This window comes from Lynx rufus, unplaced genomic scaffold, assembly GCF_022079265.1.
Source record: "Lynx rufus isolate CCGP_SWC_20201006 ecotype Redwood Valley unplaced genomic scaffold, mLynRuf1.p SCAF_16, whole genome shotgun sequence".
Lineage (NCBI taxonomy): Eukaryota > Metazoa > Chordata > Mammalia > Carnivora > Felidae > Lynx > Lynx rufus.
In genome coordinates this window covers 7,056,917-7,077,177 of record NW_025814830.1, presented here as the reverse complement: position 1 = coordinate 7,077,177, position 20,261 = coordinate 7,056,917, and the positions used below count along the sequence as shown (strand labels likewise).

General features: G+C 56.1%; 2 protein-coding genes across 2 annotated transcripts; one reads left to right on the top strand and one right to left on the bottom strand.

Annotated features, from left to right (window-relative positions):
* The first annotated feature begins 3,038 nt into the window (after positions 1–3,038).
* Positions 3,039–10,337, top strand: GIPR (gastric inhibitory polypeptide receptor). The gene is made up of 13 exons (XM_047077383.1): positions 3,039–3,113; positions 3,507–3,606; positions 4,047–4,154; positions 4,589–4,692; positions 5,387–5,490; positions 5,687–5,831; positions 6,631–6,790; positions 7,000–7,060; positions 7,396–7,465; positions 7,584–7,672; positions 7,768–7,906; positions 9,944–9,985; positions 10,083–10,337. The coding sequence occupies exons 1-13, from the start codon at positions 3,039–3,041 to the stop codon at positions 10,287–10,289; spliced, it is 1,404 nt and encodes a 467-aa protein (XP_046933339.1). The 3' UTR covers positions 10,290–10,337.
* Positions 10,338–13,688: 3,351 nt separating this feature from the next.
* SNRPD2 (small nuclear ribonucleoprotein D2 polypeptide) lies at positions 13,689–19,791 on the bottom strand. Its single transcript, XM_047077820.1, has 3 exons — positions 19,709–19,791; positions 18,079–18,258; positions 13,689–13,942 (listed from the first exon to the last, which is right to left on the bottom strand). Coding segments are annotated over exons 1-3 (357 nt in total). The 5' UTR covers positions 19,711–19,791; the 3' UTR covers positions 13,689–13,767.
* Between the last annotated feature and the right edge of the window lie 470 nt (positions 19,792–20,261).

Genomic DNA, 20,261 nt, shown 5'->3' with positions numbered 1-20,261 from the left:
CCTCCTCCTCTGTACCGCCCCCTCGTTGCCTCTGTTTCTCCCTCCTTGTCTCCCTGTGTACTTTTCTCTATGTTTGTCTCTTTCTCTCTCTGTCCCTGTCTCTCTTGGTCTCCTTGTCTCCATCTCTTCCTGTCTGTCTGTCTCTGGTCTCTCTGGACCCTTGGTTTCTTTTCCTGTCTCTCTCACCACCTAAATTCCACTCCACTGCTCCCCCCTCTTCTCCGGTCTCTCCCCTCCCCCTTTCCAGCCTCCCCACTACCTTCCCAGCTCTAGCTGGGCACCCCTCCCAGGCTCTCTTGGGGCCCAGGAGAAACGCCCTCCCACCCCCAGCCTCTCCCCGAGGTGCTGGGCTATCTCAGACCCCTCTCCCTCTCCACCCCGCCAACCGAGCCTTTCCCAGGACCCAGAGGGCGCCAGGAATGTGGGGCAGAGAGCAAGGAGGCCACAGCTGGAGGCCAGAGAGCCAGGACCCCTCCCGGTCACCCCTTCTCCCAGACTTGTCTCCTTCCAGCCCCTGGTGCTGGACCTGGCCTCCCCCTACTCCCTGCCCCTGCTGGGGCCTCTGGGCCTCAGTTTCTCCTCTGCAAAGTGGGCAGACTCACCTCTGCCCCACTTATCTAATAGGTCCCGGGGGGGGGGGGTGTGTGCTCCTGAATGTTACTAGTTGACTAACGTGCACGAAGTGTGTCGCAGTTTGTACTAATGAGGGATTTGCACCTTGGGAACTGGGACTCCGTTTCTAAGGCTTCCCCCCCCAGTCCCGTACAGACGTTTTTAGGCAAAGGAAGAGACTGGAAGCGGAGACCATGCCAAGGTGTGTGATTCTGTGGTGATGGGGACCACGAGACCCTGTGAGCCTGTGGGTTTGTGTGTGATCGTGGGACGATGGCCTGTGACCCTCGGTGCGTCTGTGTGGCTTTGCGTGATGGTGTGATGGTGGCATCATGGCGCGTGACGTGCATGTGACCGCCTGGGACCGGTGAGTGCGGGTGAGGGTGCCATGCAGAGTCCTGTGCCTGTACCACCACGGCGCTGGGGGTGACCACGTGAGGGTGACAGTGTGGCCATGTGGCAGCAGCCGTGAGAGTGTGTGCCTCAGTGACAACTGGGGAATGTGTGTCCTCGGGATGTGGCTGTGGACCCTGGTGACTTAAGTGAACTGTAAGAGCATCAGTGGGTATGGTTGTGTGACCTGTAGGTCGTGGCATTAAAGGATGATGTGACAGGGTGAAGAGCCACATCACGGTGGCTTTATGTCACCGACAGTCATTCTTGGAGCCTCTGCTGTATGCCCCAACCTGTGCTGAGTGACACTGGGGACCCAGTGATGACCGCAAGGCCCTGGCCGGGTCCACAAGTTGCCACAGGCCAGTTGGAGAGACAGAAGGTGTCTGTGACGTGACCTAGTGATTGTGTGACAGTGTGTGTGACTGACACGGTATCCCCGGGGCTTCGCGAAGACGTGACTGTGTTGCTAGGTGAGTGGAGGGGTCTGCACTCGGGGTGCACGTGACTGTATCGCCGTGGATGACTGTCATACCTGGGGGGAAAAGACCTTGGTTCTCTGAGGGTGACCCTGGATTGCACAGCCGTAAATGACCGGCGGAAAAGTGTTCAGGGAGCCACAGCGTGTGACCGTGCTGTGCCTCTCCTATGGCTCAGTGGATGGGACCTCGTGTGACACCGTGTGTGGTTGCGTGACTGCGGTTGTGTGTGACGGCTGGGTGCGATGGGTGGGACAGCGTGACAGACTGTGACCCCGGCTCCCTGGCTGCTGTCGCACGTGACTCTGAGCGACTTTGATACTCACACGCCACTGGCCCCCTGCTCTGGGTCTCTCCAGAGCTCCCCCCTCCTACTCCCCGGCCCCGCCCTCTCCCACCACCCCAGGCTGTCACCTCCTCCAGAGCCCTGGTGAGGCAGTGGAGGCAACAGCAGAGGCAGCCACAGCGCCCCGGAGTGAGTGACCAAGAGGAGATCTGGGGACAGGTGAGAGCTCCCCCAACCCCAGCCGGTTCCCCTGCCCCCATGTCCCGCTCAAGTCTCTGGGTCCCTCTTTCTCTGTTTCTTAACCCACGCCTTGCTGTCTTTGTCTCTCCGTGCCCACAGTCTCTATCCTCCTGTCTGTCCCTGAGTATCTCCGTCTCCAGGTCTCCCAATCTCTGTTCAGCCTATCGCTGAACCTTTATCTCTCCTTGCCCCATTCTCTGTGTCTCTCTCCATGTCTCTCTCCCCTCTTTGTCTCCTTGCCCACATTTTTGTCTTTTTCTGTCGTTTGCTCTCTGGTCTCTTGCTGTGTGTCGCATTCCGCTCAGTCTCTGTATTTCTGTTTCATCCATTTCTCGGGCTCCGTCTGAGATCTTCCCCTGCCCGCCCCCCTTTCTCTACATGGTGCTAATGTGCCAGGTATCGGGGTCAGACGCATTTCCAGGCATCTGGGTCCCCGCAGACCTAAGCCCAGGCTCTGACGCCTCTCTAGTCCCTAGGGAGAGGGTTGTTCCATCGACTCGGCTTTCTCCGGATCGGGCAAGTTCGATAAGGTCGAGTCCCCATCTGTCATTTGAAAACCCTGTGGGCTGGGAGAGTGGGAACTCCGAGGGTCCTTTCAAGCCCCGTGCCTGACGATTTCTGTGACCTCTTCTCCGAGGCAGTCCCCAGGTTTCCCAGAGTCTCTAGGTCTAGACTCCGGGTGACATTAGCGCTTCCGCCCTGTCCAAGCAGCTCTAAGGCAACCGCGCCCTCAGCAAACACCCCCCTTCCACCGCCGCTGCCCCAGCAACACTTGGGGGCGGGCCTGGGGATCACGTGTCGGATCTCGGCCTCGCCCCCTCGCCCCCACCCCTTCCGTCGTCACTCGTGGGAGCGGAGTGGGGGGCGCTGCCTCCCAGTCTGCAAGTTTGATTCCGAGAGCCGATGGCGCTGGGGCCGGAGGGGAGGGCGGAGGCTCCTGACTCTACCCCCTGACCCTGCAGGCCCGACTGCCCCTACGGGATCAGACCCTTGGTCCCCCTCTCCCCCCATGCCCCACCGTCCTCACGATGCCGAACGGTCCGCCTTGGCAGCTGCTTCTACCGCTACTCTGGTCGTGGGGGCCGCTGCTCCGGAGGGCGGAGGTGAGGACCCGAGGAGCCACAGGAGTTCAAGCCTGGGAGGGCGGTCTGGGGACGGTTTTAAGTCTTCCCCCACTGCAGAGAGAGTTTTAAGGCTGCCCCGCCTGTCCAGATTCAAGTTGTTTCCCCCTCAAATTCCCCTGATGATTTCCAGCCACTCTTTCCCCTAGTTTTCCTGGCGGTTTTCAGCCCTGCCCCCACCCGCACCCCCAACTTCCCGGTCTAGGCACCCCCGAAGACTTAGAAGAGGTTTCTAAGCCACCCAAGACTCCCGGACAAAACAGGGCAGCCTCTTCAAGTCCCCGCAGGGTGTTTTTGGCCCACACGAACCGCGCTGCCTGGGAGGAGGGGTCGGTCGTTGGGCGGGGGGGGGTCCTCCCTCCTCTCTTTCCATAGACAGGCTCTGTGGGGCAGACGGCGGGGGAGCTGTACCAGCGCTGGGAACGGTACCGTAGAGAGTGCCAGGAGACGCTGGAGGCCGTGGACCCCCCAGCAGGTGTGACTGGAGGCGGGAACTGAGGGCAGGGGGAGGACTAGGGCTGAGAGGCGGGCGCTTGAGGCGGGGCTAGGACTGGGGGGCGGGGCCTGAAGGAAGGCTGGGGTCGAGGTGGGCTGGGTCGCAGAGGCCTGGGTGATGCTTGGCCTCGGCGGGAAGCATCTAGACCTCAGTGCTTGGAGAGACTCGGGCGTAGCTCGTATGAGTGGGAGCCGCCCGAGAAGCAACTTGAAGTGGGCGGGGGTTGGGGCGGGGCTGAATCCGGTGGGTGGGGCCTAACGTGGCCCGCGAAGGGGCGGGGCCTGGGGCCTGGTGGGAGGGGCCGTGGCAGACTGCTCCGGGTGGGCGGGGGTAGGGCAGAGCTTGCTCGTGGAAGGCGGAGAAGCCTTGCGCTGGGTGCAGCCGGTCCACCCGACGCCTGGCCCCCACGCCCACCCCAGGCCTCGCCTGTAACGGGTCCTTCGATATGTACGTCTGCTGGGACTACGCTGCACCCAACGCCACCGCCCGTGCGTCCTGCCCCTGGTACCTGCCCTGGCACAGCCACGGTGAGGTGCCCCCTGGACCCCGCACCCCCGGACAAAAATAGATCCTAACCCTGCCCCAGACACCACTCACCCAAATCTCGCCTACGCTTGATCTCCTGCTCCTTTCTGTCCGGCTGGGTGTCTCCTTGTGCCTGACCAAGCTCTGTCTCTGTATCTCTCTGAGAGCCCCTGGCTTCTTATTTTCTCTCCTTTTCCTTTTCCTTTTCCTTTTCCTTTTCCTTTTCCTTTTCCTTTTCCTTTTCCTGAGTCTGTCTTTGGGCGTCTTGATCTTCCTCTCCTAACCAGCTATGTGGCCTAGAGCAATTTATTTAACCTCTTTATGCCTCAACTTCCTCATCTGTAAAATGGGGTTGATAATAGTACTCTTGTCTTTCTGTTTCTCTCTCTTTCTCGTGCCTCTGACCCCCTCCTTTTTTTTTTTTTTTTTTTTACAGTGGCTACAGGCTTTGTCCTCCGCCATTGTGGCAGTGATGGCCAATGGGGACCTTGGAGGGACCATTCTCAGTGTGAGGACCCGGAGAAGAATGGAGCCTTTCAGGTAAAGAGCGGTGAGGGATTCAGGTTAGGATGTGCAGGGAGATGAAAAGACAGCTGTCTCGGGTAGAGCCTGAAACCCCTTGTACTGTTGAAGATAGAAACCTAACTTAAACTTGCGCGATGGAGAAAGAAAGAGAAATGTATATTGGCTTCTGTGATTGAAAAGCACTAGGCCACAGTTTCAGGCACAGCTGGATCTAGGCGCTCAAATGCTGTTGTTGGAAATCTCTCTGTCTCTCACTACACCATGACTTTGTTTTTCTCTGTGCTGGTCTCATCTTTTCCGTGGGGTGAAAAGTGTGGTCCCCATTAACGAACACCAGGTTCACATCCCACCAACCAAGCAAGACGGTGGGGAGACTGGATTTTGCTCTCCATAGCTCTAACGAAATGTCCCAGGACTGACACTTATTGGCCTGTTTTGGGTCGCGTCCGCCCGGCACGCTGTGTAAGGGTGTGTCTGTGTGTGCAGGGGGTTACATAGAATGCTCTGATTGGCTGGCTGGTCACGTGCTCAGCCCTGGACTGAGGGGCGGAGTCAGCCCCACTCAAAAGAGGGTAGATGGATCCCCAAGGGAAAATTGGGAAGCTGGGCGGGAACAAAAAGCAGGGCCCCTTTCTGGCCCTGGGGGAAGCACTGAACTCTGTTCCTGTGTCCCCCTGTCCCCCTGCACCCCACCCCCACCCCGGCTTAGGATCAACGGCTGATTTTGGAGCGGCTGCAGGTCATGTACACCGTGGGCTACTCCGTGTCCCTGGCCACACTGCTGCTGGCCCTGCTCATCTTGAGTTTCTTCAGGTGGGACCTCCAGCCCTGAGCGGCAGCGGCAGACACTGGGCCTCAGTTTGCCCAGTAAGATGGGGTGGTCAGGCTCCACGACCAACAGGCATCCAAGAAGCGGTTCTGTGGGAAGGGCTGGGAGGTGACTTAAGGGGTTCTCTGGGGCCACGGACAGGTCTCCAGGGGTCCCCAGCCTGCCTCCCATCTCCCCTAGGCGGTTGCGCTGCACTCGAAACTACATCCACATCAACCTGTTCACGTCTTTCATGCTGCGGGCGGCGGCCATCCTCACTCGAGACCGTTTGCTACCTCCTCCTAGCCCCTACCCTGGGGACCAAGCCCCTGTCCTGTGGAAACCGGTGAGCGTCGTCCCGCTCTTCTCAAATTGGGGTTCTGCCTCCTCTGGTGGGGCCGAGAGGTTGCCAATCTACTCACCACCTCCTACCCTGTCAACAGTTTCTCTTGACCTCTCCAAACATATTTGGAGAGGGGCCCTCCCTCCTCAGCGTCCTCCATCGTTGACCCCCTCACCTCCTGTATGGGACTTTGCCATTCCCTTTCTCTTATTATCTCACCCCTCCCCGGACTTGTCCACCAAGGAGAGAGTCCCCTTGCTGGAGGCGGGGCGTGGCAGGATGGGAGAAACTAACTGGGCGCGCGGGGGGCGGGGGAGGGGGATTCGGTAACACACCAATTTGTTACTGAGAGACAAAGGTGGGAGAGGCTAAGGGTCTGGGGGCCCGGGTGAGAAAAACTTTGCGGTCGCTAGATGGGCCATACCACTTGTTAAGAAGCCATGGGGTGGGAGAGCCCATGTGCTGGTGGGACCAGGGGAATGGGATGGGGTAAGTAGTTTGGATAGGGTAAGTAGTTAAGTTCAATTTTTAGGAGGTGGGGTGCGAGAGGCCATATTTGGGGGAGGGGAGGATTGGGAGGGACTCTGATAAGCAAGATGGGTGATACCAATTGTTAAAGACAAGGTTAAGCGTGGCATAGCTCGCAGGGGAAGAGAACAGATGAGGGAAATCGACGACGGGCTCCATCCGCTGGCGGTGCAGAGAGGGAGGTGAATGTTTGATGGCGGGAGATGGAGGAGGAAGGCTTGGGGCCCCCCTGGAGGCCTTGACTGCCCCCTCCCCCGGTCTGGCCACTCCCTAGGCGCTAGCTGCCTGCCGCACGGCCCAGATCGTGACCCAGTACTGCGTGGGCGCCAACTACACGTGGCTGCTGGTGGAGGGGGTCTACCTACACAGTCTCCTGGTGCTTGTGGGAGGTTCCGAGGGGGGCCACTTCCGCTGCTACGTGTTCCTCGGCTGGGGTGAGCCCCGACCCTGTCCCCTGCCCAGCCCAGCGCGTCTCCACTCTCCCGATTACCCCGCTGGTCTACCTCAGGGGGTCTCCTCCCCTCTCCGGGTTTTTGCCTCCCCACCCCGGTGGGGGAAATTCCGCGGGTCTTGGGCCTGGCGGGGCCCGTGCGCGCGCTGACGGCTGCGGCGGGGTGGGGGGCGGGGGTCGGGGTCTGCACAGGGGCCCCCGCGCTTTTCGTCATTCCCTGGGTGATCGTCAGGTACCTGTACGAGAACACGCAGTGAGTCTTGGGGTCTGGGGTGGGGCCTGGGAGGTGGGCGGAGCTTTGAGGGACGCGGGCGGGTTGTGATGGAAACGCGGGGAGGTTCGGATGGCACGTCAGGGCTCGGAGGGAAAGGGGCTTGGTGGGATCTAAAGGAACGGGGAGCTAGGAAAGGTTGTGTGCTGGAACGGGGTGGGGGAGGGCGGAATAAGGGCGGGGCCTGGATCGTAGAGGGCGGGGCTTTGAAGGAACGTGGGTGTGGCGTTAAGGAAAGTGGGCGGAGCTGGCGAAAGGGTGTGCGTGATCCCGAGGGTCCTGGGGTTTTCTCTTAGCTCTACTCCCTCTCCCACCAGGTGCTGGGAGCGGAACGAAGTCAAGGCCATTTGGTGGATCATACGCACGCCTATCCTCGTGACTATCTCGGTAAGGCCGACCCTGCCTCCTCCGGGCCATCCTCTGGAATTCCCCACCCTGGGAAACTGGGCGCCTCCTGTCCCCCGGGACAGGATGCGGCTGGCTCAGCCTCTGTCTCTCCCTGCAGATTAATTTTCTCATCTTTATTCGCATCCTTGGCATCCTCGTGTCCAAACTGAGGACGCGACAGATGCGCTGCCCGGACTACCGGCTGAGGTGAGGCAGGGTGGCCGGGACGGAGGGAAAGGGGCGGGGCGCGAGAGGGAGGAGGACCTGGGGCTGCGGGACCACTGCCACCCTCCGCCCCCCAGGCTGGCTCGCTCCACGCTGACGCTGGTGCCCCTGCTGGGCGTCCACGAGGTGGTGTTTGCTCCCGTGACAGAGGAACAGGCCCGGGGTGCCCTGCGCTTCGCCAAGCTCGGCTTTGAGATCTTCCTCAGCTCGTTCCAGGTGCTAAGGCGGGGTGCAGGGGGTACACCCTTCGGCCTGGGGCCCTCCTCCCCAGAAGGGGCGGTGGGGGGGGCGCTACAATCGTCCACCGATGCAGCCACTGAATGCAGTGTGGACACATGAACATGTTCCTCCATTCTGTGCAAGGTACTGAGCTAGCTCTGTCCTGAGCTGGGGAGGCAGCCAGGATGGGGACAGTAGACCAGGTGGCTCAGCAGTACTGCCTCCTGGGGAAGATGGAGGGCTTTGCAGCCCCACAGGGCCTCCCAGGGCTTCCCACCTCCGTGGCCTTCACCTAGAGTCTGAGCTAGGGTGGGGGTTAGATGAGGTGCCTGGGGCTCAAAATGTAAGGAGGCACTCACTCCAGAATTTAGGGCCAACCCTGCCTGCACTTGTTCTACCCCAGTAGCCGCCTGCTTTTCCTTGTTGGGCCTCAGTTTTCTCATCTCTAAGTGGGAACAACACGAATCTCACCTCACAAGGCCGTTCCTTCATTCAATTCAGCAAAAACCTATTGAACGCTTACCGGGTCCCAAGCCATCTTCCAGGCTTACTATGGGCATACGGCCAGGAACCAAATGGCTCCTACCCTCTAGTGGGCGAGACAGATGCTAAACATGCCATAGGAGAAAAATCTACCGAATGTCAGATGGGGAGACGTGCCCTGAAGGAAATAGAGGGGCAGACAATATATGGGGTTATAGACAGGGGGCCAGGGAAGGCCTCGCTGAGAAGACATACGTTGGAGGTGAGGGAACGAGCCAGGCAGATATTTGGGGAAGATGTTCCAGGGAGAGAAACATGAAGTGCAAGACCCCTGACGTGGGAGAGAGTACCTTTCATGAAGGAAGAAGGCCAACATGCCTGAAGCGGTGGGAGCCAGAGGAAGCAAGGGGGAGATAGCCCAGAGAGGCGAGGTACCCGGGCAGTGCGTACCTTGGCTTTTCCTTGAGTGGGTTGGGAGCCAGCGGAGAGGGATGTGATCAGAGTTAGAGCTTATTTTAAAAATTTATTTATTTATTTAGAATAAAAAATTTTTAATGTTTATTTCTGAGAGAGAGAGAGAGAGAGAGAGAGCGTGCGCACAAGGGGGGAGGGGCAGAGAAAGAGGGACACAGAACCTGAAGCAGGCTCTGAGCTCCGAGCTGTCAGCACGGAGTCCGTAGCGGGGCTCGAACTCACAAACTGCGAGATCATGACCTGAGCCAAAGTCAGGTGCCCAACCGACTGAGCCACCCAGGCGCCCCTTAAAAAAATCTTTTTTATTTTTTATTATTTTTTTTTTTTTTAGGAGAGAGTGAGAGAGCTAGTGGGGGAAGGGCAGACAGAGAGAGAGAGGGAGACAGAGGTTCCAAAGCGGGCTCTGTGCTCACAGCAGGGCTCGAACTCAAACTGTGAGATCATGACCTGAGCTGAAGTCAGATGCTTAACCGACTGAGCCGCCCAGGCGCTCCAGAATTAGATTTTAATGGGATCATGGAAATTAATGAGATTTATAATATCTTAATAACAAATGATTGATTTGTTAGTTTATCAAGTAATTTATTCGTAGTTATGCATAGTTTGGATCTTAAGTTTATATGTAGAACGTATATATTTATAGAAATAGATAAGCGTCAAGTAAAACTAATTTATTAACAACACGTAATATGATATTTCAACACGAGGGGCCAGGAACCAGAGCTTCTTGCATATTTATTACCTCAGTTCTCACAATCACCACTCCATTATAATTACCCCACTTTCCAGATGGAGAAACTGAGGCACAGAGGGGTTAAGTACTGGCCTCAGTGGGTCGGAAAGTGGCCAAGCAGGGTATCCTATCTAGGCGGCGGTCCCCCTGTTCTCAACCTGACCGTTCAGCAAACAGGAGAGGGCGGAAGGCGTTCCGGGGCCGGGAGAAAGTGACTGAAATAGTCTAGGACCAGGGTGGCGGCAGCCGAGGTGGTTTGGGACCTGCTAAGGGTCCGAGCCCTTGAAGGGGTATCTGCCATCCGGCCCCCACTCTCGATTGACCCCCGCGCCTCCTTCTGGCAGGGCTTCCTCGTCGGCGTGGTCTACTGCTTTATCAACAAGGAGGTAGGGAGGGACAGCCCCGGCTCGCCGCCCGCGCCCTCTGGTGGCCGCGCAGGGAACGGCGCGCCCGGGGCCGCCTCTGAGCGACGTTCCGTTGCAGGTGCAGGCGGAGATCCGCCGCTGCTGGCATCGCTGTCGCCTGCGCCACAGCCTCGGTGCGGAGCGGCGCCAGCCACCGGAGCGCGCCTCCAGGACCCCGCCGACGGGCTCAGGCCCCCGCCCGGTCGCCACTGACCGCACCCCGTCCTTGGGGACCCTCCCAGGGCCTGGGAATGAGGCCAGCCGGGGCTTGGAAAGTCACTGCTAGGCAGCGGTCCATTCGAGTTAGCACGTATTTATTGAGCGCCTGCTGTGTACCAGGTCCAGTGTGGAGGGCACTGGGGAAGTTGGGGTGGGGGTGGGAGGGGGGAAACAGAAGAAAAGGTCCCTGTTGCAGTTCACCAATGAGTGGGGGAAACAGCAAAGACAGAACACCAAGTGACACATTCGTTGTGGAATGGCCCATGAAGAAAAATGAAAAGGGAGCCTAAGGTGAGCCAGGAGGATCTCTGTCTCTGAGGTGACACTTAGGCCATACCTGCAAGAGGTGAAGGAGACCACTTTGGGAAGAAAATTCTAGGCAGAAGCAACAGCATCTGCAAAGGCCTCGAGGCAGGGAAGAGCTTGGGGGACAGGTGGCCTGCGTGGCTGGAGTGAGGTGAGTCAGCGCCCAACCGATGGGGAGAGAGAAGTGGGCAGGGGCACAAGATCTGGAGTTTTCTTCCAGGGGCATTGAAGATTCCTAGCAGGAGTGTCTCATGGGCTAATTTTTTTTTTAATGTTTGTTTTGAAAGAGTGAGAGAAAATCCCAAGCAGGGTCCTCGCTATCAGCGTTGAGCCCCACGCAGGGGATCCCAAGAACCATGAGATCGCGACCTGAGCCGAAATCAAGAGTCGGATGCTTAACCGACTGAGCCACCCAGGCACACGTGATGGGCTAATGTTTTAAGCAGATCCTCTGTCCGCCATGTGAGGAAACCGATTATTAGGGGCAGGAGTGGCCACTGCAGAGGGGGGTGAAGTGGTCAGACTCCGGCGCTATTCTAAAGGTAGAACTGAGGACTTGCTAATGTGTCGCACATGGGAAGTGCAGCCAGAAGTCCACGAAGACTCCTAAGTTTTGGATGGTGGAGAGGAAAGAGATAGGGAGATGGGAGTTCAGGGTGGGGAGAATCAGGAGTGCCTTTTGGTCACGTCAGGCTGGGAAAGAGGACCTGGGGCTCACAGGAGGGGAGACAGAAATACAAACGGGGGTAGAATGCTGGGCCAGAAGGGACTTGGCCTGTAGGCTAAATATGGGCCGTTAAAGGCAGGCCTCGGAGCTGGACCCAGGACCACGGCCGGCTGGGGGTGCGGACGCACATCCCCACCCTCCTGGGCGGCCCCTGGGAACTGGGAGAATTAGGGGGAAGCCGACAGCCTGTGTCCGGACCACCTGTACCCACACTAGACTCTCACTCCTAAATCCGCCCCTTAGTAGCTGGGTGTTTGCCTTGGGGTCCGCAGCCCCCTGGACAGATGTGGCCCGCTGCTGCCGAACGGAGTCCTTCAAGCATGTGGTCCCGCTGGGACCCCCTCGTGGGCGTTGGGGGGTGCTCTGGAGCAGGGACCTCGAAAATAAAGCATGAGAAATGAGGCTGGCTGCATGGCCGGGTAACTTCTGGAGGGTAGCACTGCTTTTCAGCCACGTGCTGCCACCGTCCCCCGTGCCTAGGAGAAAACCCTACTGGGAATGTTCTGTGATCTCCCGATACTCAACTCTCTGCCGTGTGTACAATTAAAATTGCGTGTGTGCGCCAAACATTTTCTGAGGGCTGCTTCTCTGAACAATGGCGTAGGAACGGCAAGACTGCAGAAAGCAGCCTGGTTCAAGCTTAGTTTGGGTACTTACTAGCTGTGTGACTTGGGAAAAATTCCCAGCTTCTCTGTGCCTCAGCTTCTACTTCTGGAAAGCGGGTACAATGATGGCACCTACATTCTACGGTTGCCCGAGACTCCGGCGAGTTACTCTTAGGATACTCCCTGGTGCAGGGGGCACGCTTTTCCTGCAATCTCTGCTTTCGCTTTCACCCAATGAAGGAAGGGGTGATTAGAAACCATTTGGGCAGGGGCAGGTGAAGGGGTGAGGAAATTCAGACTGATGCCAAGCAGGGTGCCTGAGGCAGGAGCCTTTGCTGCCAGCCCTCGAGATAGGGAAACAACTTCCCACTTCCTGGGGAGAAGTCACCAAGAAGGGGGAGGCAGGACAGGGATCTGAAGCCAGGACTGGGATTCCAGAGCCTGTGCTTTCCCAGCTGCTGCACAAGAATCGAATCCTTGCAGGGGTGGAGAGCGGGCGGGGGGGGTGGGGGGTGGGGGGGGGTGGGGGGTGGGGCGCTGGGAGGAGTATCTCCTGCAGCAGCACCACTGCTCCCACGTTAGATAACGTGGCTCCATCATTTCCTGAGTGACCCTGGGAAAGTCACTTACCCTCTCTGGGCCTCGGCTGTCTCATCTATAAAATGGGATGGCTCTAGTATCTACTCACCAGACGAGTGTTCCAATTAGATGTGGACCACTCAGTAAATGTGCACCTTTATAACCTTACAGCTGTCGCTTTGTGTCATGCCTTCTCCTGTTACGGGGTCCCTCGCTGTCACTAATGGACTCCTGGAATAACTCAGGATGTGCCTTCCACAGCTCAGGGCATCAGACATCTCATTTTGTCCTCATCCTGACCCGAGGCCTGCCAACTCCTGACCAACCGAGCGTTTGGCCCCATCTGGAGAACGGAGTGAAAGACGCAGGCAGAGACAGAACAGAGACACGGGTGGGGGAGAGCACAACGGTTGCGCATCACCGCAAGACAGGGATCTTCCTTATCCCCCTCCCCACAATAAGTGAGCCTCCCACCCTGCCTTCCCACCTCTATCGCCCTAGGTTTGTCAGAGAATTTCACCCGAGGGCAATTAAGTTGTAATTCAAGGGCAGCAGAGCTCAGGGTTGAGCCCCAGGCTCTGGAGCAGGGTGGGTCTGAATGACGGCTTCCCGGCTTCCCGGCTTCCCGGCTGGGTACCTCCGGGGAAGTGCTCACCTCTCTGTACCTCTCAGGTCCCTCCTCTGGAAACGGAGGCCAGAATTGACAGCGCCTGCTCACAGTGGCGGACAGGAAGGCTGAGCGGCACAGGGGCCGGGGCCTGGCACCCTAACAGTTTGGCAGGTGTCAGCTGCGGTCGCTATCAATATTTGGGTACCGACTGCTACAACGGTACCTTCTCCTCCCCTCGGGGAGGGCAGGTCGGGGCTCTCCTGGGTACTGCTGGGTCCCCAGCATGGCAACACAGGCCTGGCACAGGGGAGGCACTTGGGGGACTGTTTCCTGACTGAACAAATGGAAAAAAAGACTGAAAGAAATCCTGAGTTCGAGCCCAACTTACTGAGAGAGGGGTAGAGGAAGCAAAGAGCCAGATGCGGTGACAAGAAGCAGCTAGAAAAGATGAAGACAGAAAAACGAGCTCTCTGTATCCAACCTGTTCGTTTCACAGACGGGAAAAGTGAGGCCTGGAAGGGGCAGAGACGGGACCTCTTCACCTGCTCAGAGAGGTCCCGATTCCAGCGCCTGGCTACACGCCCAGCTGCCTCCCTCCCGAGTCTGCCTCGCTCACAAGGCTCTGGGAACAGACAGATGTCACTAAGAAAAACACAGGACTTTATTATTCCCACTACAGAGGGCAGGTCTTCGCAGGATGACAGCGGGGACGAGGCCCCTACTTGCCGGCGATGAGCGGGTTCCGCAGGACCACGATGACGGAGTCCCCGCGCAGGAACATCTTGGAGATGTAGCGGTCCTTGTTGACTGGCTTGGACTTCTTCTTGCCCTTGCCGCTCTTGGGGACCTCGGTCCACATCTCTTTCACATTCTCCAGCACCATGTTGCAGTGCCTGGTGGGGGCAGGGGGTGGGGAGGCACCAGGAGTGAGGTGGGAGCCTTCCGCCCACCCTCTTCCAGCAGCGCAGCATGGGAGAAGGTGCGGGCCCGGGGCCAGGACAGCTGGGGCTCCCACGCCACCTCTACAAGTCCTCAGGTTGAGGCTTGGGCAATGAACTTCACCCCTCCGTGCCTCAGTGTCCTCCTCCCTAAAATGGAACCATTTGCAACACCTCCCTCGTACGGCGTCTCGATGAAATGAATCAATACAGAGGGCTCCTGGGTGGTAGCTCAGTCAGTTCAGCGCCCTCTTCTTGATTTCGGCTCATGTCACGATCCCCGGGTCATGGGATCAAGTCCCGCATCGGGCTCTGTGCTGAACGTGGAGCCTGCTTGGGATATTCTTTCTCTCCCTCTCCCTCTCTCTCTCTGCCCCTCCCCTCTCTCTTTCTATAAATAATTAAAAAAAAAAAAATCAATACAGTATTCTTATTCTTGTCAAGACTTACGATAAGGGACTGGCCCAGGATAAAGGCAAGCAAAATGGGTCTGCCTGTGTTTCTTCTGAACTCCAAGTGCGTCTAAAGGCACCAGCAGGGATGCTGCTTCTCTTTAGAGAAACAGAGGCCGCAGGGGCCTATGGTGTGCATGACGCCTCCACTGTAGTCCTGCTCAGGGTGCCAGGGGGACACGGGTGAGGACGGTTTGGATTAGCTCCCTCAACAAACACTTGCCATGAACATGGCAGTGAATGAAACAGAGGATATCCCCGCCCTGACGGGGCCTGCGTCCCAGTGAGGACAGAAGGATGCCAAGCGAGTAAACAAAGGGACCGGATGTGCTCTCAGGTTATGTTAACTGCTAAGAAGAACAATTCAAGCCGGGTGAAGGGACAGAAGGATATGAGGAAATGTGATCAAGTGCTAACAAGAAAAGAAAATCCTTAAGAAGAGTGGGGAAGCAGGGGCGCCTGGGTGGCCCAGTGGGGTAAGCGGCCGACTACGGCTCGGGTCATGATCTCACGGTTCGTGAGTTCGAGCCCCACGTCGGGCTCTGTGCTGACACCTTGGTGCCTGGAGCCTGCTTCCGATTCTGTTTCTCCCTCTGTCTCTGCTGCTCCCCTGCTCATACTCTGTCTCCTCTCTCTCTCAAAAATAAACATTAAAAAAAAAAAAAAATTAAAGGGGCGCCTGGGTGGCTCAGTTGGTTGAGAGTCTGACCGGTTCAGGTCACGATCTCTCGGTCCATGAGTTTGAGCCCCGCGTCAGGCTCTGTGCTGACAGCTTGGAGCCTGGAGCCTGCTTTGGATTTTGTGTCTCCCTCTCTCTCTACCCCTCCCCTGCTTGCACGCACTCGCTCTCTCTCTCTCTCAAAAATAAACAAATGTTAATTAATTAAAAAGAAGAAGAAGAAGAGGAGGAGGAGCAGGGAAACTCTGTGCCTTGCTATAGAGTGATATCCAGGAGGGACTGCTGAGTGAAAAAGGCCAAGTGTGCATGGAAAGTGATCTTCTGAAGGGAAGAAAGAGGGTAGGAGAAGCATATATACCACCCGCTTGGCATTGTACAATGCAGAATCCTGGAAGACACTCAGAAACTGGGAGCAGTAAGGTGACCTAGGTGGACTGGGGACAAGCTAGATGGAAACTTGCCACTGGAGTGCTATTACTGTTTTTGGAATGATGTGAACACATTAGCACTTGAAAAAAAAAAAAAAAAAAAAGTAGTGTACCAATATGGAAACATTCCTGAGATATACCGTTAAGTGAAAAAGCCGAGGTCTAAAACTGCGTGGTAGGCCATTGGCACGGATTTATTTTTTAAAGTTTGTTTATTTTTTTTTTGAAGGGGAGGGGCATGCAAGAGGGGCAGAGAGAGAATCCCAAGCAGGCTCCACATTGTCAGCGCACAGCCCGACACGGGGCTCGATCCCACGGACCGCGAGATCATGACCTGAGCCGAAATCAGGAGTCAGAGGCTTAACCGACTGAGCCACCCAGGTGCTCCAGCAGTGATTTAAAAATAAAGAAAAAGCTAGGGGCGCCTGGGTGGCTCAGTCGGTTGAGCGTCCGACTTCAGCTCAGGTCACGGTCTCGCGGTCCGTGAGTTCGAGCCCCGCGTCAGGCTCTGGGCTAATGGCTCAGAGCCTGGAGCCTGCTTCTGATTCTGTGTCTCCCTCTCTCTGACCCTCCCCCGTTCATGCTCTGTCTCTGTCTCAAAAATAAATAAATGTTAAAAAAAAAAAATTAAGGGGCGCCTGGGTGGCGCAGTCGGTTAAGCGTCCGACTTCAGCCAGGTCACGATCTCACGGTCCGTGGGTTCGAGCCCCGCGTCAGGCTCTGGGCTGATGGCTCGGAGCCTGGAGCCTGTTTCCGATTCTGTGTCTCCCTCTCTCTCTGCCCCTCCCCCGTTCATGCTCTGTCTCTCTCTGTTCCAAAAATAAATAAAAACGTTGAAAAAAAAAATTAAAAAAAAAAAAATTAAAAAAAAAAATGAAGAAAGAAAAAGCACCCTCCTCTGTCTGTCTGCATGAGAACACGTAAGGAGACCCGAGGAATCTGCCATGGAGGGCTTCCTGAGGAAGGCAGCCTTCCGATTCTGTCTCCCTCTCTCTCTGCTGCTCCCCTGCTCACTCTCTCTCTCTCTCTCTCAAAAAAAAAAAAAAAAAAAAAAAAGAATGCCTTTGCTGACCTGCAGTGATGTTCTCAGACCGCGGATATGTGTGAAAAACAGACGCAGAAGACCACGTGGAAGATTCTACCTTAAAAACAACTAAATTCACGATAGCGACGACATGCCAATGAGACCTCAATAAAGCTGTCGGCAAACACCACGAAGGAGCCCCCGGGTGTGTGTGTGTGTGTGAGTCAAATGTGGCAGGATACATACTAGGGTGGCAGGCTGATCTATATCATACATAAAAAACATATGTAATAAAATACATATCCTACATAGAAACAAACCACCACCTACTGAGCGCTTATCAAGCGCCCCGGCCTCTTCTGAGCACTTTCTGAGCACTGACCCAGCAATCCTCACTGCAGCTTACCCCCGGGAGGTAAACACGAGTGTCATCTCCGGCTTCCAGAGCAGGACACTGCACACAGTGGGATGACATTTTAGAAGTGGCAGAGCCTGTGTTCAAGGCCAGGTCTACCTGCCTCCTTGGGCTCGGCACTTCCTGGTCTCGGTCTCAACCTCCTGGAGAAGAAACTGAGGCTCAGAGAGGAAAAAAATCACTTGCTGTTCCCTCTGGCTGAAACTCTCAGATCCTAGCTTGTTCCTTTATTTTATTCGGGTGTTCACCACTGCCTCTTCCTATGGGGCCTCTCACGTCACCATCTAGGATGGCACCCCCTTCCCAGCATTCCATACTCTTACCTGGCTTTACTTTTCTCACGACACCTTATTCATGTGCTTGCCGTCGGCTTCCCTACCTACAGCACAAGCTCTCTGAGTACAGGAGCTATCCTGTACTTTGCTTTAGTCACTGCTGTGTCTCTGGAGCCTAAAAAAGTCCCCAGCATGGGTACTTGATGTTAGACATTCTATGTTATAGCCGCAAACACTGATTAAGTGCTTCCTGTGTGCCAGATGCTGTCCTTCTTTTAATTTTTTTTTAAATGTGTATTTATTTTTGAGAGAGAGAGAGACAGAGACAGAGACAGAGCACAAGTGGGTGCCGGAAACACAGTATTAGAAGAAGGCTCCGGGCTCTGAGCTGTCAGCACAGAGCCCGATGCGGGGCTCGAACTCACGAACCATGAGATCATGACCTGAGCCGAAGTTGGACACTCAACTGACTGAGCCACCCAGGCGCCCCACCAGATGCTGTACTTCTAATGACTTGATTAGATGCCGCGTGTATCAAGTCACGGAGTCTTTGCAACCACCAGAATTACTGCCACTGTACGGAAGAGAGAAAGTGGGTTGCCGAAGGTGTCGCGGCTGCTAAGAGGCAGAGCTGGGACGCGAACCCAGGAAGACCGGCTCCCAAGTACATGCCCGTTAACTACTGTACTGCACACCTCGAGGTCTGAAGAGGCTTAGGCCCCAAGACTCTGAAAACCTTGTGTCTGGGCTCCTCATACTGGAGCTGGGGCCGCCCCTGCAGGCCTGGACGGAACACCTTCCAAGAGCCAGGCGCTCACCTATCGAAGGCCTTCACGCGGCCCAGGAGCTTCTTGTTGTTGCGGCAGTTGATGAGCACTTGGGTGTTGTTCTTGACCGACTGCGTGAGCACAGAGAGCGGACCCGTGTTAAACTCTTCCTCCTCCCGCTTCTGCAGCTCCTCGGGGGTCATCTCACTCTTGGGCTTGTTGAGGAGGCTCCTGAGGGGGCAAGTATGGAAGCGGTAGGTGAGAGGGCCCAGAGCTGGAGCATGGGTGGTCACATGGCCTTGCACTCAGCGTCTCCTCAACCTTCCCCTAACACGCCCACCCTCCTGCTCAGCCCCCCTCGCTTGGCACCACAGCTCAGATGCTTAATAGACATTTCCAACCTTACGCATCGTCGGTTGAGCTCCAGATCTCCCAACCGCCCCCACTTACTCTATCCAGAGCCTTCCCTGTCTCCATCCTTCTAGTTCCTTGAGCAAAAACTCTGGTATCAACTTGACTCTTCTCTCTCACATCCGCCATTCAATCTGTCGGCAAACCCTGCCATCTGCTTCTAAAATACATCCAGAATGTCACCATTTCTAACCATGGCCTAAACCTCCGCCATCTCGCTCCTCAGAGCCTTACTTGTCTCCCTGCTTCCACCCATGCTCCCGGACAGTCTGTTCTCCAGAGTAGTCCTGGATGTTGTATCAAAACCTAAGTTATATCATCGCACTCTTCAAAACCCTCCCATGGCTCCCATCTCTGTAAAAAGTAAAATCCAACTGTTTTTTTTTTTTTTTTTTACAATGTCCTGCATCTCCCCCCATACCTCTGTTCCAACCAGGGGCCTCCTAGGTGGTCCTTTAAGGTATTAGGCAAACTTTCACCTTTGGCCTCTCCATTTGTTTTCCGTCAGCCTGGATACCTCCCCAGGTTATCTCTGTGGTTCTGTCTTCAGGTCTTTGCTCAAGTGTTGCCCTCTCAATGTGTCCTTCTGCACTTATTATTAAGTTAATCTCTCTCAAAACTGGCATTCCCCATTCTTTTTACCCTGCTCTATTGTTTCTTTACTCACAGCTCTGGTCACCTAACATGCCATATGCTTTACATGTTTATTATCAGTGTATTTATTGCCTGCCTCTGCCCACCCCATAAGCCGCAGCAGGGTTTTTTTTTTTTTCCCTTGCGGGGTGGGGAGTGCTACTCACTGATGTATCTATCCCACGTGTCTAAAGCAGTGTCTGATACATGAGCACTCAAGAATTGACGAATGAATAAATAAACAAGCGAAATCATTACGGCGACTCGTTAGTCGAAAAAGTCACGAAATAGGTGAAAAGCCAACCGTTTCCAGCTCTAGTTGTCCGGCTAAGTCCCATGCCTCAAACCGTTATTTCTAAAACTCCGCACTCCCCTTTCGCAGGTTCTTCCCCTTAAAATCCATTTCAATAAGATTAATTCTCTGGGAAAGCTCCTAGCCTATTATCTGACAAAGCTGCCTTCTCTCCCGAACTTAGGATCCATCAAGGGCCCCACGCCCGCCCTCAATCTCATCGGTGGAAAGGTGCGTACTTTACCCCTAAAATCTGCCTCCGTCCCGCCTCTGCCCATCACTGATAAGCGGCCACATTTGCGCCCTCAACCCCACTCCCGCCGCCAAAGCCTAGCCCGGCCTCACATGGTGGTAGTGGCTGCGCTCTCAGGTCAGCGGCGTCTCGTCCGCGTTGCTCCCGCCTCTGAAACTAGAGCTACAGAAGGGACTTCCGTTTCCCTTGGTCCACTTCCGTTGGCGCCTGCGCATTCCCAACCAGGGGGGGGGTGGGGCGTGGCCTGTTGCCATAGCGATCCGCGCCAGGCCTGCGCGGAGGTGGAGTAGAAGCCTCGCGTAGTGGTTCCAGGTCTTTTAGGACCGTACGGGGCAGATATTCACGAGAATGGAGAGAAGAAACGGGGCCGACTCAAATCACTTCATTGTAGAGTGGCACCGGCTGAAGGAGGGAAAGGACACGCCATTCCAAATGCCCGCCGGCCCTGCCTCCGGGGGCGCGGCCTCCGCGAAGCCAATCGGCTCCTCGCTTCAGGCATGGACACCGCCCCTTTTCCATTAGGGACGGTCCTTTTCGGGTCTGTTGAGCTTTCCGACTCCGAGTAACCAATCCTTTGCCTTCATACACGAGGGGCGTGGACCTGCGCCTAGGTCGAATGTTTTCCATGATCAAACATTTCTCATT

What these genes read in the sequence shown, in the direction of transcription:
- SNRPD2 (XM_047077820.1), bottom strand. An exon ending in CGCGTGAAGGCCTTCGATAG is followed by an intron (nt 13,943 to 18,078) that starts GTGAGCGCCTGG and finishes TGCCCCCACCAG; the next exon opens with GCACTGCAACATGGTGCTGG.
- GIPR (XM_047077383.1), top strand. Translation starts at nt 3,039, where the DNA reads ATGCCGAACGGTCCGCCTTGGCAGCTGCTTCTACCGCTACTCTGGTCG. An exon ending in TACCTGTACGAGAACACGCA is followed by an intron (nt 7,061 to 7,395) that starts GTGAGTCTTGGG and finishes CTCTCCCACCAG; the next exon opens with GTGCTGGGAGCGGAACGAAG. An exon ending in CTATCCTCGTGACTATCTCG is followed by an intron (nt 7,466 to 7,583) that starts GTAAGGCCGACC and finishes CTCTCCCTGCAG; the next exon opens with ATTAATTTTCTCATCTTTAT.